The sequence below is a fragment of the Danio rerio genome, chromosome 2 (genome assembly GCF_049306965.1).
Source record: "Danio rerio strain Tuebingen ecotype United States chromosome 2, GRCz12tu, whole genome shotgun sequence".
NCBI classification, from domain to species: domain Eukaryota; kingdom Metazoa; phylum Chordata; class Actinopteri; order Cypriniformes; family Danionidae; genus Danio; species Danio rerio.
The window spans coordinates 29,623,331-29,640,680 of record NC_133177.1 but is presented as its reverse complement, the minus strand read 5'-3'; the positions used below and the strand labels follow the sequence as shown (position 1 = coordinate 29,640,680).

At 37.2% G+C, this 17,350-nt stretch overlaps 1 protein-coding gene and 1 long non-coding RNA gene across 5 annotated transcripts in view; one reads left to right on the top strand and one right to left on the bottom strand.

Moving 5' to 3' along the window:
• Window positions 1-1,193: 1,193 nt before the first annotated feature.
• Window positions 1,194-13,477, bottom strand: ptbp1a (polypyrimidine tract binding protein 1a). 4 transcript variants are annotated; one of them, XM_021478816.3, is made up of 16 exons: window positions 13,438-13,477; window positions 12,469-12,522; window positions 11,590-11,617; window positions 9,544-9,610; window positions 8,331-8,503; window positions 8,077-8,223; window positions 7,808-7,963; window positions 7,539-7,649; window positions 7,267-7,447; window positions 7,110-7,190; window positions 6,341-6,501; window positions 5,369-5,402; window positions 4,591-4,683; window positions 4,288-4,504; window positions 3,473-3,550; window positions 1,194-3,388 (listed from the first exon to the last, which is right to left on the bottom strand). In XM_021478816.3, the coding sequence occupies exons 1-16, from the start codon at window positions 13,443-13,445 to the stop codon at window positions 3,256-3,258; spliced, it is 1,722 nt and encodes a 573-aa protein (XP_021334491.1). In that variant the 5' UTR covers window positions 13,446-13,477; the 3' UTR covers window positions 1,194-3,255.
• A 196-nt stretch (window positions 13,478-13,673) lies between these two features.
• LOC137487469 (uncharacterized) overlaps window positions 13,674-17,350 on the top strand; it is a 95,084-nt gene continuing 91,407 nt past the window's right edge. Inside the window, exons 1-3 of the long non-coding RNA XR_011006066.2 lie at window positions 13,674-13,838; window positions 13,993-14,203; window positions 14,465-14,516. This is a non-coding gene — a long non-coding RNA (uncharacterized lncRNA). The remainder of the gene's footprint in view (window positions 13,839-13,992; window positions 14,204-14,464; window positions 14,517-17,350) is intronic.

Below are 17,350 nucleotides of genomic sequence, written 5' to 3'. Positions count from 1 at the left end.
TAAAGTTATGCTTTGCAAAAACTGCTCAACTTCTGATTTGGAATAAAAAAAATAAATTAAAATAAAAGTACAAAAAGTTGACTATTGTTCACAGGCCAAATTTACCTACTCAATCTTCAGGTTGTTATGGTCCTGTATGCCGCAATCATCCTAAAGGGGTGAACATCTGTATTTTGGATCTGAATGTATTTGAATGTGAAATACATTTGCATATTTTATGTATATCAGCTTGATTGCTAGGATGTGCAGTAGAGGCAAACCAGAATTCTGACCCTGCAAAGATGAGGCACCACGTTAAGAAATGAAAGAGATGGAAGATATAGGCAGATTAGCAAGAAAAATATTTTTGCAGATGGAAACAAGAAAAATAAAAATAAAAAACAAGCAACTGAAAAGTTCTCAAGACCACAGCGAGTCACTCCATCAGTGGGAAAAAAATTATAAAAGTTGGGCTGAATGTAGTTAAACTTGATTAAAAAACAATCCATAAAAAAAATCAAAATAAAAACACCTTGAGTTAATAGAATTGTGATACTTCTAATTAGTGCAAATATTTTGAATTTAAAATCTCAAATATCTTACAGCATTTTATTTGTGTTTAATAAAATCAACTTATTTATCCACAACTATAAAACCCCCAACTGAATACTGAGAATGACCCACTTTTCAAGCTTGAGCTAGTGCGCCACCTGCTGTCCAAGACGCAGCACTACTTTATAAAGACCTAATCAACTCACCCTCCATGCAATTTACTTAAATGTAATGCATTAGCATAGGGCTTACATTTAAAACATACAAATATATAATCCGCCTAAATACGTCTGACACAAAAAAAGAATATCCAAATCAAATTGGAAAGCAGTGGGATGAATTGTACATTTCAAGTTATATTTCAGGTTCTAGGACTAGATCTCCAAATAATTAATAAACAATTTTCCATTAAAGCTCAAACTATTTTTTTTAATTGAGCTACGTGAGGTTGCTTCCACAAGCTTTTTTAATTTTCCATCAAAATTCTCTTCATTCTATATCTTAAAAGCAAATAGATGGTGAGAACAACAAGTTAGTAAATACAAAACTTTTCCCAAATGCAGGAAAACTGAAAAGAGAAGAGTGTTAAGCACATGACTGAAACAGCAAACAGAATATGAAAAGATGTTTAAGAACTTAAAAATAGTAATAAAAGACAAAAATAGGTGAAAAGCAGGAAAAAGAAAGATTTATTGAAGACATAAAAAAGTATGAGCATCTAGATCAGAAGAAGGTTATGTTTACAAGAGGGCAATTACTTGTCAAGAGACGACATGTTGGAATCTCTTTAATATGGTGTAATAAAAAAGGAAGGCTCTACAATGAGCTGAATGTCTGCTGTAAGCTTATCAAAATATACATGTTTGACAGAAATTGTTGATTTGCAATTACTCGTACAAAACACAAATAATTATATACAGTAGTCCTCTCCCACTGTTGCTGAACATTACATCCATACTGGAAAAACAAAAAAGTAGGATAAGACAAAAGAGCTGTCGCGACTTTAAGACTTTAGTTTTAGGTTCTGTTCTCGGACAACAGAAGTCATCATGATACACATACTTCAGGACCAAAAATAGCCCACAATGTTTAGAATTTGTAATATTTTTTTCTTTTTTAAGGACTTGTTGCTCTTTGTAAACAAAAGTGGCAATAATATACAGATAAGCCCTCTAAACTACCCACTGAAATCAAAGTCGTTCATAAAAAAATATTGCTGCACAGTATGATACACTTCAATAAGAAAGATCATAAAGTGTCTGGCAGAACAATAAAGATGCTTTGGTCCATCATGCTACTCTTCTGTAATAAAAAAAAAAAAGAAAAACACCACCCACCCAACCGCAAAACATTTTGTTAGATTGCTAAAAGAAACTGACATGGAAAGATTTCTTTAGCATCAATTACAGAAATAAGCTGAAAAGAAATATCCGAACATTGAAATTCATGTTACAGTCAACATGAAACTGGATGCAGAGGAAAGACTAAAAGTCTTAAAATGTCCTCCCCCTCCCACATAAAGAAGTGCCAAAAACAGCCCAAAGTCTTGTCACAGGTGTCTTGGTTCACCAAAAAGTATCACTCAGGAGCTTAAGACTCTGTAATGCTAAATTTCTTTAACATAAAAAGGCAAGTGACCGTAAGACCTTACAGAAGAAACAAACGAAATCAATCATCTCTGGGAGGTCCTAGTTTACAAGCTACACTTGTTAACTCTAGAAAATAGAAAAACAAATCTGATTCATTGTCACACGTAGAATTACTATAAAAACAAAAATCAAAAGGTTGTGAAGTCTGGTTTGGTTCCAAGGTTTCATTATTGATAAAAACCCATAAGAAGCAAGGCAATAGGGAAGTGTGGAAAAAATAGAAATTGTACCCAAACTTAACAGACTATCACCATCTAGGCACAGAGTGCAGTGGGACAATGCCCAAACAGATTATACAGTATAGAAATGTGCGATATTTTTTCTTTTTTTAAACAATATGGAATGAAACTATATAGATTATAGAATATCTCTTACACACGGTAGATAAAGAGTAGAACCACATATTTATATATATAGAATAACTATATGCAAAATAAGCTGTGACAGCAAGGTACAAAACTAAAGCCTGTATATAACCAAATTGCTGCCTTTCGCAGGAAAACATTCTGGTGTTTTCAATAGTCAAATTTAAACAGACTACCTGGCAACACCAGAGCTTTTTTTTGTATGTTGAGGTTAATGGCCTTGCAAAAGAATCCAAAAACATCATGAAATTATGATGGCAATTAAGATATTCTTCAAGCACAATGTAAAGGCACAAATGCTTGTTGTGGAAAGGCAAACAGGGACCGATCAGATTCAAACAAACGAAACAAGGCTTTGAGTGCAACCTGAAAGAGTGCGGCTTTCCGCAGAGGCACAAGTGTAAACTATGCAGCATCTATGATCCAAAACCAATGTGTGCCAAAGATAAACTAAATTACGAGACAAACCGTCGAGGAAAAAGGTACTATTAAAACCCAAGTCACATTTGGGTTGACGAGTTCCTCTTGTCTACTGGTTCAAAGTGGAATGACAAAAAGAAATAGATATGTGAATATAGATCTAATAAAAAGGAATGATGAAGTGTGTGTTGTGGAAAACATTTGTCCACAGTGATATAAATTGTGGAAGGCTTAAAAGTTTGGTCTAAAGTGACAGTCCTTACACCTTCTTGAAACCAAAAGCGCCTCCATCAGATTGTGGACTTAGAGAAGGAGACTCTGAGGTGATGGTTTTCTCCCAGGTCATGATTGTGAAACTTGATCAGCGACTCAATTGCTTCTTCCACAGAGGCCAGCTGGATGAGTGCCATTTTACGGTCTTTCCTGAAAGGATCAACACAGTGCTTTAAAACTGCTAAGATTCATCACCACTACATTTGTCCAAATCAAATCTGGAGAAAGCCTTACTGGAAAAATTTGAAGGCCTTAACCACAGCTCCTGAACTCAGAAACAAACCTCGGAGATCATCCTCAGTGACAGAAGGACTGCGAAGAGAAAAAAAAAAAAATTGGCATTGAATACGGTTGTTCTGGTTGAATGCCATGTCAGTTTTGACTAAAAGTTCCAAACCTCAGAGTATTTGATTTAACAGCGTTTAAATTGTTTTGCAGAATTAAATCAAACACCATAGACCAGAGATGTTCAAAGTAGGCCCAATGCAACCTTTGATTTGACCCACCATCTCATCTGAGAATGATGGAGAGTTGGGGCAAATGCCTTTAACAGATAGTCATTTCAAATTTGACGTAACCTTTTTTTTTGTTTACTTTATTGCTGAGCTACAAAAAAGCAAACTAAAATTAAAATGTTTTGAATGTAAATGAATCGGAGTTTGTAAAACGGAAATACTTTAACTCGATAAATAGAGGACTATGAAGAGTGACATCAGCAAGCAAGTCAAGGCTAATCTAGTGCACTTAAATATTATAAAGAGATGATTTTGTTTTGACTGTAATAAGTTCATTATAAAATGCAAAAAATATTCTGTGTTGGTTAATATAAAGCAATGTTTCTACTAATTTTTTTAAACATTATTAAATAAATTAGGAAATTACCCATGGCAACTATATTTACCTTGGGCCCATTAGCCTCAAAGTTTGATTTTTGGCTCTTATGAGAAAAAGTTTGGGCATCCTTGCAATAGATCATGCCACAAAAATCAAGCAAATTAAGGTCTTGCTAGGGATTCCCAAACAGATCTGTGCAAGTTCAATGGACTCACGGGATGTTGGAGAGATGGAGAGTTGAGGAAGGCGGAAAGATGTTGGAGTAGTTCTTGGAACCTGGCTTTTTAAAGCGGTGAAGAGGAGAGTTGCTGTAATCCTTGGTGAGGCCCTGATCCTCATGGCCTTCACGCGGCAGCTGCACCGTGGTGTGTTTGGAAAGAGTCGCCCGCAAAGCCTTGCCATACAGCTTCTGCCCATTCAAGTGGCTCATGGCTAAAAGGGACAAGATAGTGTGGAATGCAAATCAAGCTCCTTGGATGAGATGTACTAAAGGCAAAGATGGAAACTGTGAGAAATACCTAGTTGGGCTTGGGTTCCATCAGACATCTGCACCAAAGCGTTCTCCTTTTTGTTAAACAGGATCTTTACTCTCATGACATCACCGTAGACACCTACCAAAAGATTAAAGTAGCTACATGAGAACAGGACTGGAGTATGACTGGGCATCTCAGCCAATCACATTTACACTGATATATCTATACAAAAGTTATTTTATGGCCATCTAAGGCATGCATTACTGCTGGAAATGGACATACATTTTTAAATGTTAGCCCTCTACTCTAACTCACCTAGTACATTTAACTTAAAACATCCACAAAATAAGTTGATTTTGCAATGATTTATTTCAAAAGTAATTATCTGATTACATTAAAAATTTACAACTAGGAAAAATTTGTACTTTAGCCCTGATGATTGGCAAAACATACATGGAAAAAAGATAAATCAATTATAAACCTAACTACTATTAAATGCAGTATCTAATAATGTTGAGAAGTTAGGGCATCTAACAATATAAAAAAAACAGTAATCATTTCAGGCTATCAAATTGGACTGTGGAATCGGATCATAAAGTGGCCAAGATTAGCTAAAAGTAAACAACTGATAAAGAGCACATTGTTACAATTTGGCCATTTGCAATAAATATTTAGAAACTGCCAAATAAGAGCCCAAAAAGGCTGCATTTAGTCTAAAACACCACATTTCACATAAACCAGCAAATCAAAGTACGTATCTTAGATGGAGTTAAAATATGAAAAACAAAAAGGTAATAAAAAGGAGATGCCAATGATAACATACCGAAAAGAATAAAGAGGCATTGGGGCGTAACGCTCTTTTAAGACAGCAGAGGAAGGCAGCGTAGGGAGGAAGGGACAGGAAAAGATCGGAGGCAGGACAGTGGAGGTTGAACATGTCCACAGCGAGGCAGTTCCACAGGAATGGCGAAAAACGGTGGTAGGATCATGAAGGTGGGTGATATTGTTCATGATGGAAAAGTGGGGGAAGGGTAGAGGTAAAGGAGGAGGATATCCAAAAATGTAGTGGTGGTGGTGGTGGGTTGGGGGATGTTGTTGTTGTGTGTTTGTTGTACAATAGAATAAACAATGTGTATGCATCCAGTATTGGGGTGAATTACGAACAATATTGTTTGGGTAGGGGGTTTAAAAATGTGCAATAAAATAGTGTAACAGTCAGTTGGCAAAAGATTCCAGGTCAAAGTATTAAAATAATAAAAGGGGAAGGGGAATGGGGAGGGAGGGAAACAAGAAAAAGGAAGTAAAAAAAACAAGGTCAGTATACACAAAGAAAAATGTAGTGTTCCAGTCAGCAGAACTTGCTAAATTAAATGCATTTTACTATAGGAACACTAAGGAAATAAAAAAAGAAAAAGGAGAGAAGATTAACAATGAAATACAGGAAAGATAGAAACAATATATACTCACAGCACTAAAGAAATACTAGAAATGAAATGCTTCAGATGGCTTCAGACAAGAGTCAACAAATATTAAGAAACGGTTGATGTGCAAGTTTGTACAGTAATCAAATGAGCCTCCACACAATCAGAGTTGCCAAGTAGTAAAACATTACATGATAGCTATTCAAACTAGAATCCTGTTAATTCATAACCAGGTGCCATCCATTTCATGTTTCTTTCAACTGTTTTTACAATTTCAGCAACTGAAAGGGAGTTGGTCTTGCTTAGACAAGAACCACAAAACTAAGGAACTAACAATTAAAAATGACTAACCTATTTTTTAAAAAGGCACTAACCTCAGGGTTAAGGTTGCTGACCAGCAGGACACTGTTTCCTGCAGCAGTGAGACCAGAGAGACCGAGGCGTCCAGCAGCAGCTGCTGCAGCAGCGGCTGCCGCAGCACCAGGAACAGAGAGTGAAGCAAGAGCCCCAGCAGGCATACCCTGCAGAGACAGACCTGTGGGGGGGGAAACAGCCATCATTACACCACACAGAACCTAAAGTGAAACCCTCAACATTGTCATTTTGCACTGACATTGGATTACAGAGAGTTGCCAAAATATGACCCCATAATACAAATCACAACCATCTTTCTGCAGTGCATCTTTATCCTTCTGGTACCATACTATTGTGTTAGGTAGTTTTAAAAATTGGTACAATTCAATACTTTGGTGCCATTTTGGTTCAAGCCATATGGTTACATTCACACTGCAGATATTACAGATCAACTCATTGATTAATTGCACAGATCCATTCCCTTTTTGTTTGGCCTTTCACATTTTATTCAATGTATAATAAATGTGCAAATGAACGAACGGAAGACTGATGTAGCAGGCTGTCATATGGAAATAAGCCCTCAACTTCAGTGCTCCGTTTATGTTTGTTTATAAGATGATGTGCCTTGGAAGGCAAGTGGCCGTTGAGGCTGATCCCATAGCCCCCACAAAAAAATTGGTGTTGGATTTAGAGGTGTACAAGGAACAGCAATTAAAGATCAGACTCATTGTGAATTATGCCAAAAAAAAAAAAGAAAAAAAAAAAGACCCTATTAAAGCCATGACTGACCTGCTGCCTGCTGAATAGCAAATGCTTGTGGGAAACCATGAGCTCCAGCATAAGGTGATGCAGAGATAATACCAGGAGCAGCTAAGAGAGAGAAAGCAGTTTGTTATTTTATATGTTAAGTATATCATTTAACTACAGCAATAATAATCAAATTTACTCAAGGCGGCTGCTGCCATTGTCTGTGCATCAAAGGAGGGCTGACTGTCTCCTGTTGGCAGGTCGGGGCGAGTGTAGTCTCTGCTCTTATCATTGTTGTACTTAACATTCAGGCTGGTGAGCTTAGAGAAACTGATGCGAAGGGTACAGCAGGCATTGTAGATGTTCTGTCCATCTAAAGACTGTTTAATGTTAAGCCAAATGATTACAAGGTTCAGAAGGGATTTAGCTGCCCATTCATCCATTCATATATTGATCCACTGTGCCACTCACCAGCTTTGCATGCTGAGCTGTCATTCCGTCTGAGTATTGAACCAGAGCTTGAAACTGGTTGTTTTTGGTAAAGGTTATGATCTTCAAAACGGTGCCAAACTTTGAAAAGATCTAAATGGGGAAAAAAATGGTAACAATTTAAATGGCAACATTAAAATATATTTACATTATAAATTAAACATTAAGTAATTAAATCTATTAACATTACATAGACATTAAATATGCATACATTTAAACACTCAATTTGGTTTCTGAAGGACAGTCAGTACCTGATGAAGGACATCAAGAGTGACTGGATAGAAGAGATTTTCTACAATAACTCTCAGCACAGGGCTCTGGCTCCCCATGCCTGCTCCATCAATAGCAGCCAAAGACATGCCTCCTGTCTGGACCGCATTCACCGCCTGCAGAGCAGCCTGTGCTCTCTATGGGAATTAAAGGGGCAGGGCACAAGTATACATTATCACTCTTGACGGAGTCATTTGTATCAAGTAATTGCCATTGATTGAGTGTCTAAGGTGTTGTAATTTGTACTCACGACTTGGTTGGGCGAGTTGTCAGTCTTCAGCTCCTTGTGATTGGAATATTGCATGAAGATCGGATGGTTGCGAATGACAGGGGTGACGGAGGAGTAGTAGCTGACCATGGTCTGTGCAGACTCCTCTGTGTTCATCTCCAGGAAGGCCTGTCAGGAGATAATGCAATAAGGCAAGGCACAATGATGCATGTCAAAATGAGCTAATCTTATTGAGAAAAAATAAAAATAAACTGCAAGGCTGCAGTGAACTCTACCTGGTTCTTTCCTTTCAGCATCAAAAGGTTGGTCACTTTGCCAAAGGGAAGCCCCAAAGAAATGACTTCAGCTTCATTTATGTCATTTGGCAGTTTGCGCACATGAATGACCCGTGAAGGAATGCCCGGACTCCTGATGTCCCCTTTGAATTTCTTGCTGTCATTCCCATTTGCTGAGAAAGAGAATGCCTTTACTTCAACATGAAACATGATACTATTTACTACACTTAAGTCCAATAGTTTGGGATCAGGAGATTTTATAGTACATACACATGCAATTAAAGGTCAAGTCAGTTAGGAACCTTATTAGAATAAACACCCAAGTTTCATCTTTTGACAGTGTATTTTTAGAAAAAAAATGTTCATATGTGGACTCGTGGTCCGAATTTACTTAACACTTTTTCCTGACTGTTTTTGAACATTCAATTATGAGTATTAAAAAAAAATTAAAAAATTTTGGACAGTTAAAAATAGTGTTTGAGACATTTCACATGCTGCAAAACCATTGCAGGATGACACCATGTCTGTAACAAAATACAAAAACAATTACAGCATTTTAAATAGCCACTTAAGAGCTAAAATGTGCCGTCCATGTATGTGGCCTGTAAGCCCTAAAAGGTTAACATTGTAACATTATAAACTGCCACTTTAGATTTGCTTTAGTTCATATGCCACCTTACATGATAATAAAAGTTACATTTATAGATCAAATTGAGTGCTGGAAAGATTAGTTGCAATTAATCAGATCCAAAATAAATGTGTTTTGACTGTGTATATAAATCATGTATGTACAAATACACATGGAAAAATAAATTAGATAAATTGTTTATTTATATTTATATAAATACATTTATACGATTCAAATTACATACAAATTTAAATATTTATGTAACAAAATGTTTGTATAGTTTTGTATGTGCACGTGTGTGCGCGCATCACATATACATAACACACACATTTAAGTCAAATCATCTCAAATCAGATTAATCTTTGCTCAGCACTAAAAAAAAAAACTTAAATATATATTTTAATGCAACAATATTGCTCTGGCAAAGCTGAATTTGCAAAAACCATTACACCAGCCAAGTGTCAAAAGATCCTTCAGAAATTACCATTTCAATACAGTTTGGTATTTCAAAAACATTTGTTACTTGTATATATTACAGATCTGTTTGGCCAATATGTTACTGCATTTACACAAACAAATACCTACCGGCTCCAGAGCTCATTATATATGGTCCGTTAGATATGCAGGAGGAAAAGAGTTCGTCGGATCCCCTCTGAAAAGTGATTTAAACAGGAGAGCTTTAAAACTTTAATTAATAACACATACCTCTAAACTAGTGGACAAACACACGGTGATGCAACTTAAGTGCAGGATAAAAATTAAAAGCAATATTACTGTTATTAAAACAAATAAAAGTAAAAATTAAATTAAGGATGAGGAATGGCAGCTTGTCTTTAAGGATTATATAGACAAGAAACTGCAGAAAGTCATGTTGTAAAGATTAGCATGTGCCTAAAAATAGTTTGATTACAAAACCATAGAGCAGGAATAACCAATCCTGGTCCTGGAAGGCCGGTGTCCCTGCAGGGTTTAGCTCCAACCTTGCCTCAACACACCTGCCTGGAAGTTTCAAGTATACCAAGTAAGACCTTGATTAGCTTGTTCAGGCGTGTTTAATTAGGGTTGGAGCTAAAATCTGTAGGACACTGGCCCTCCAGGAACAAGTTTGGTGACCACTGCCATAGAGACATAATTTACGGACAAAAGAAAGAAAGAAAGAAAGAAGAAAAAAAAAAAAGACCTTGAATAATACTATTCTTGACCTAGGCATGTACAAGCGAGAGCACTACACTGTTTACTGCTAGTAAAAGCAGAACAAACGAAAGAGTAATGCAAACAGAGGCAGCTGTGTCCTTAAAACGTTAAAACAAGTCTCTCACTCAAGGCCAAGCTGGAGCCACTCGGCTGACCAATGGAGCAATGAGCAAATCATTCAGCATCACTCTCTTAATAAACCACTTCAAATGGCAAGTCTGTGCTCAAGTAGTCACATGCGCTGGATAAGCCAAAGCCTTTACACCATTACCACAATGTGGGTTCTGTTCCAGCCCAAAGGAAAGTATTGTTAACCAAAGACAGCAAGTCTACTACGAACAGCCTCAAGGGCACTTTACCACACTCCGGATGTAGTTTACCTTAAACACAGCCCCTAAGGCTTGATAAGCAGCCTACAGCATAAGCAGTGCACAGAAGAAAAAAAAAAAAAAAAAAAAAAAAAAAAAACACTGGATCAAGATTGTACCACAAAAGAAAAAAAGCGCCACATTCCTCTAAGCAAAGTCCTGTGGGAGTCAGGTTTCAACTTCACATTTCAAAGGGTAGTTATGACAGGAACGCCTTCTCTGGTTGAACCATCCATTGTTTGAGTGAGACATCCACCCAACTCCAGCATTTCCCTTCTCTATTTTTAACTGCAGGGCACTGAAGCTTGAGCACTCGCTTAGGACAAGAGCAGAAGAGAGGAAGGGGAAAAAAAAAAGAAGCCTTGAACCATGACTCCCACATTGGTTTCTAGGAGCTCAAGACTTGCAGGTGCCAACATGTTTACATGAATTGACAAAGTGCAAGCCTCCCGGGTGAGAGCAGTCTGTGATGAATAAGGGGGTCAGGGAGACAGGAATGCAACCACAGCATTCCAGCCACGGTAATTAGTGCCTGGACTCAGACAAGACGGTGACTACATATACTACACCTCCTCATATGCGTGAAAGACAGAGGAAACAATAGCAGGCAGTCTCTATTTACAAACACGTCCAAATGAGTGTGAAGATAGCAATTTTGTATCCACATAACACTGTGGTGTAACTATTTGAGAAAGAGAAAAAAATATATACAAGCAGAAACTAAAAACACCCAGACGACGATTTCTGATCTGGCAGTAGAACAATTACGAGATTTGAGTGTTGGCCAACTTTTCACCTTTGGGTCACTTATCACAGTGATCGGTTAAACAGCAAGTGCCCTTTGACCACAGTAATTAAAGTCGCTGGATGAGATGCAGGCGGAACAAGAATTTCAGGCTCAGCCATTTACAACAGTTTCCTTAGTATCAGCAATTCAGGAAGTACACGTAGAATACCATTAAAAATAGGTTAGACTCAGACTAATATTCTTTCTTAATGCTCACAGTAAACAAAAAGGAAACCAACTTCACACATTTGCAAGGCAAACACTTGTGTTTAAGTTACATACCTTTGTGCCGACTGTTATATCATGGACACTGCTACAAAAAAAGAAAGAAAGAAACAAACATTAGAAAACACTCTAAATTGTTTAATTACAATTTACGGGAATTCAGCAAAAGAGACACGGAATACTTAAAGCCATCATGTAATAGAAGAACATATTTTCTGTAATTTTGTTTTGGGAATATGTGAAATTACAAAAAAAATGACTAAAATAAAATAAAAAACTAACGTCATCGCTTTTACAAATTCATGCTTTTGAGCAACAGTTATTGATCCAAGTTTGTATTTTATAACAATGTGCAAAAAAAAGAAATTTTACAAAGTTAAAAAAAAAATCATACAAAAAAGCCAACAACCAAAACAAATATATGCATCAAGGATAAAGTAAATGTTAACTTTGTTGACCTAAAAAAACAAAAAAATGTTGAAATTGAATAGAAATCACCAAGCCAACGTGAAATAGCAACGCACAAAAAATTTATAATTGTTGGGTAAGAGCACAACATATCACAAACAAAAACTTGTGAGTGCACTAGCCCATAGTAAGATACAGTTGGATATACAGACTGACATCTGCCAATGATCTATAGAAAAGGGTTTTAGCCCAATTGGACAAACAATACAAAATGTGAATAATAAAACCAAAATTGTCAAAACAGAACAAGCCGGAACTACAACTGGCGGTTGCACAAGGAGTTGAATTTCAGGATGCAACCTGATATAAAAGGCAAACTGAAAAACAAAGCAAGCCTGTTTGGCCACTCTTCCTCCTAATCACATGCATCAATAGGTTTCACCGCTTATCTTGAATTCTTAAAGTTTACTCAGATGATATTGAAGCAAATACACTAGTTTACACAAATGTGCATAATGCTAAACTTACTCTATTTCAGTGACGTAACTGGATCCCAGAGGATACAGATCAGTCTCTAAACGGCTGCAAAAGATAAAAACACAGGATTTGCATAAAGTACTGTCATTTACTCAAATTCATGGTTAAATCATATTGTCATTTTGATCAAATAAAAATAAAACTCGCTAAACTTCATGACAAGTTTCTTGACTTTATCATTGTAGGCTGAAGCCTGTCAATCTGCCTAACAACTCGCTTTCTAGTCTACTAATGAAAATGACATGTTCAAGCAAAACATCTATTGAGGATGCAAGCTACCTTTTATAACAGCATAATGCAATGCGCAGGACTCAATCATACCATCGTAATTACAGGTGAATAAAACGTTACATAAATCAAACATTCAAGTTTTCGCAGATCTGTTCTGAACAATGAGTGACATCTTCCCCGCGTCCTTACCCAAACCACTTAATGTATTCGTACAATTAAACATGCATCAAAGTAACTTAGTAATTCCTGGAACATATTTAACGTGCATACATACGACCAAAGGTGGATTAAAGTTGAACTGGCATCGCTTTAGCAGGCTAGCAGGTAATTAGCTAGCCACCCAACAACAATGCGGAAACTGAGACACGTTGGTTGCCAAATAGTGGCTGTTCTGCCGCTTCGGTACAATACAAACCCAAATGGACATTTTCAGCTTGCAAGTACGGTTAAAACAAACCGCTTGCTTGTATTTTAAGGAATCCGTATTAACTAAACTATACTTGCAACCGGTTGCTGATCAGTTTGGTTGAACTTTTTGGTCTCTTCCGGCACGGGAGACATTAAGAACGGCAGAGACGAGTCAAAAATCCCCATTTTCACTTCACTTTGCGGCATTTAAGACACTTAAACCGTGCTTAATTTATTAAATAACCGATATAAACCAATGAGCAAACGAAAAATGTGTGTTTAATAGATATTATAGTTGGAATGATGGTGTTTTCAACTTACCCGTCCATGGCACTACACAAAACTACAGGTTGTCGTAGACGGGAGGTAGACCTGCTAGTATTTCTTATATCCTTACAAAATGGCGGAGGGGGGATTGTCGCTTTTTGATTGGTCGTTCGACCCCGGAGGAGCAAGTGTGGGCGGGAGCTTACGTGTTCTTGGACAACGGGGTTGGAGAGAAGGGCTGTCAATCTGGAAAGGCGGTCAGAAAAAGTTTGCGAAAACTTTTCTCCGTTTCCACCATGAGAAATGAAGTTGAAGAGTGAACTGAGCTTGAACCCAACATGAGCAACAACACATCTCGAGCAAAGAGTAAACCAGACACAAGCTACCTACGTGACGGTTTGTTAAGCTGTAACTTAATAGGATAAACGACAGCACTATTATGACATATTAACAAAGTAGGTTTGCCTGTGAAAGACATACTATTATATGTAATGCACATATTATCAGACCTTTTAATAATCAAATATGTCACTAGAAAAAAATACAGTAGGTTATTAGACCAATTCTAGCACATTTTAAATATCGTACATGAATGGTTTTGTTTCCCAGAAATGCGTTGAGGCTGGAAGGTCATCCGCTGCGTAAAAATGTGCTGGATAAGTTGGCGGTTCATTCCGCTGTGGCGACCCCGGATAAATAAAGGGACTAAGCTGACAAGAATTTGAACAAGGTTTTGTGTGAAAGTCAGATATCCAGGAACCATCATGAGGGCACAAGGAACTGCTATGGGGTCCTTGAAAAAGGGAGAAAATGTCAACAGGTAATATTAATGTTAAAGGTTAAATTATTATAATGTGATTTAAATTAAACTGGAACAATATGACAAGAACCAGCTTTAAAATTTTTATAAAAACGTACATGCAGTTTTATCGTTGAGACATTTCTGCAATCAGCTGGCCATATCATTGTTTGATTCATAGACAAATTAAACAATTATCTGGCCAGCTGATTACACACATGCTCATGAACATACTTGAACATTTTCCCCGTATTCAGGTGATATTTTATTATTCTTCCCCAGTTCAGACAAAATCACATTTGAGGATTTTAAAAAGCCGAACAAGAACAAAAAGGTATGAAAAGAATGTCCCTTTAAGCAATTACAACAGAAGTATAAAAAAAGATTCAGTTTCCCCTCACATCATGAGACGGGGCGCAGACAGTACTGTTTTGAAGGAAAGTGGGAGTTTGTCTTTCTGGGTTTACGTTCTTGAGAGGCTGTGATTGTCAAGATCTTTGACCTTGTATATCCTGATAGGCCAGTGCTATGTAGTAAGCTTCTGCACATCCAACTCAAAGTCCTTATTGCCAATCTCAGCATTACAACTCTGTCATAACCAGGAAGACACTTGGCTTCAATTTACCCTACTGGTTGTTGTTTTTTTTTCCAGTTGGTCGACCAGCCTGGTTTTAAAGGGGTTTTGGCTATTGCCAGGTTAGTTTTATAATAATTCCTTTTTTTCAGCTTAGATAGGCTGGTCAAACTGGTTTTGGCTAGTCTCCCAGCTTGGATAGTCTTGTCAAGCTAGTTTTCATCTGGTCTCTCAGCCTGACCAGTTAAGACAGACTGTAAATGGCTAAAACCAGACCAGCCATGAAATGTCCAAAACCTCTTTAAAATTAGGCTGGTCAACCAGCAGGTTAGACCTGTCTGAAGCGATAAAAACACATCTTGTACATGAGGCAGTTGAGCAGGACAGGAGAACCCTCAAAGCCCACATGAAACTCCCTGGTGGGTGTGTAATAATCATGTCCCCTTATGTGCGTCCCTGTGTCTGTGCTTCCACTAATACGCACATCCACAGGAATTTATTAATGTGATCAGATAAATATCTGGTCAATCCACCAAAGATTACCAAGACGTAGCTCACATTCAGCTCTTGCATAATCTCATAAACCTTCCTTTCTTTACTCTAGAGATGTGAGCATTAATACCCACCCACCCCCACCAAAACTGAAAAAAAACAAATAAATAAAAAAAAACATTATCTTCCTGGGGTGATTTTTAAAAATGTTCTGATTTAGATGATGTTAACGTCTTATTGTTCAAAACATATTAAAAACATATCTTTTTTATTTTAAGAAACTAGTAACATGCAGATCTTGTATTAAAAAAAAAACTCTTATCATCATAAACTGTACTGTTATACACTGGAGACAAGTAGGCTGTTTTTCACTGCTGACGTTAATGTAGTAACCTATTTTCATATACGATCAATCTGCACTTAGAATAATTAGAATTATGATTAAACGTATAATAAAGTCACTCTCTGCAACTCTCACATGACTGCCCACTGAAGCTAAGCAAGGCTGGGCCTGGTCAGTACCTGGATGGGAGACCACATGGGAAAGTTAGGTTGCTGCTAGAAGTGGTGTAAGCAGGACCACCAGGGGGCGCTCAACTTATGGTCTGCGTGTGTCCCAATAAGTATATTGATGGGGGCTCAATACTGCTCAGTGAGAGCTTTTGGATGAGATATTAGGTCTACTAATCCATCCCATGTCATAATTGGTTTCATCACTGTCTCCTCTGCACCAATCAGCTAGTATGTGGTGGGCGGTCTGGTGCAATATGGCTCCCGTTGCATCATCCAGGTGGATGCTGCATGCTAGTGGTGGATGAGGAGATTCCCCCCAAAAATGTGTAAAGTACTTTGAGTGTCCAGAAACGTGCTATATAAATGGAAGGAATTTTTTTTTTATATTAATAAAACTATACTTTGTTATAAACTATCTCCATTTTGCAACATGTCAATATGTGATAATTGTGTTTATCATGATCAAAGCTTCGGTAATTATTGCAACAAAATATGATCGTCATATGGCTGAACAGTAGGATGATGGTCGTTTCTGGGGAGTAGGGTCCCTTATTAAGAAATAAAACCCCTGAATTAAAGGGACAGTTTACCCAAATAATCTAATTGTATTTGTTCAGACTTGGAACACACACACAATTATATTTTAACATACTCTCAGTAGGTTTGTTTACCTACATTTTTCAGAACCTCTTCATTTGTTTTGCTGGAACAACACAATGGTGAGTAAATTACAAATATTTTTATTCTAAAATAATTTTTTTTTTTTAAATATTCATGTTTTGTCATTGAGATGAAGGGGCAAAAGTTGACCTAATTTACCAAAATTTGCTACTCAATCACTTTACTGAACACTGTCTCTAAAATGAGCACTGTGGATAAAAAGTTTAATAGGAGGGCTGTTTTCAAGGCCTCACTTATTAAAGTGTTCAAAATTATGACATCATCTCTAAAAATAAAAATACCATGGTAGAGCATAACAGCTTTAGACCAGGGGTTCCCAAACTTTTCAGCCCGCGACCCCCAAAATAACAATGCCAGTGACTCGCGACCCCCAATATCCTCTGAGGTGGTTATAAATACAAAAACCTTGCATGCAATGAAGCAAACACACCAATTAAATTTGTGTCAGTGCTTTAAATGTGCCAGAAAGTATAACCTGATGTAATAAAATCAAAATGCATCTGACGCTATTGCTGCCTTTAATATAATTTAATTACCCCAGGGGTCGCAATCCAATAGAACTAGTAACTATAAACTACTATAGTAACTATATAGTATATAGTAACTATAAACGACTATTTTTAATTTCAGTATAGTTATGGATAAAATATGTTAATTCTTATGGTTTAATAAAAATAAATAGATTTTTGGAAATCACCAGGCAACCCCCCTTCATTGCCCCGCGACCCCTCGAGGGGTCCCGACCCCCACTTTGAGAACCACTGCTTTAGACTATAAACTGCCGGCACACAGGTAACTACGCCATGTTTTAGCCTGCAGATGGCAACCTTTACACATTAGAATGTATTCCATGGCCCACATGAGTTTCTTTTAAATATTATTTTTGTGATTGTGACAGTCATTACATC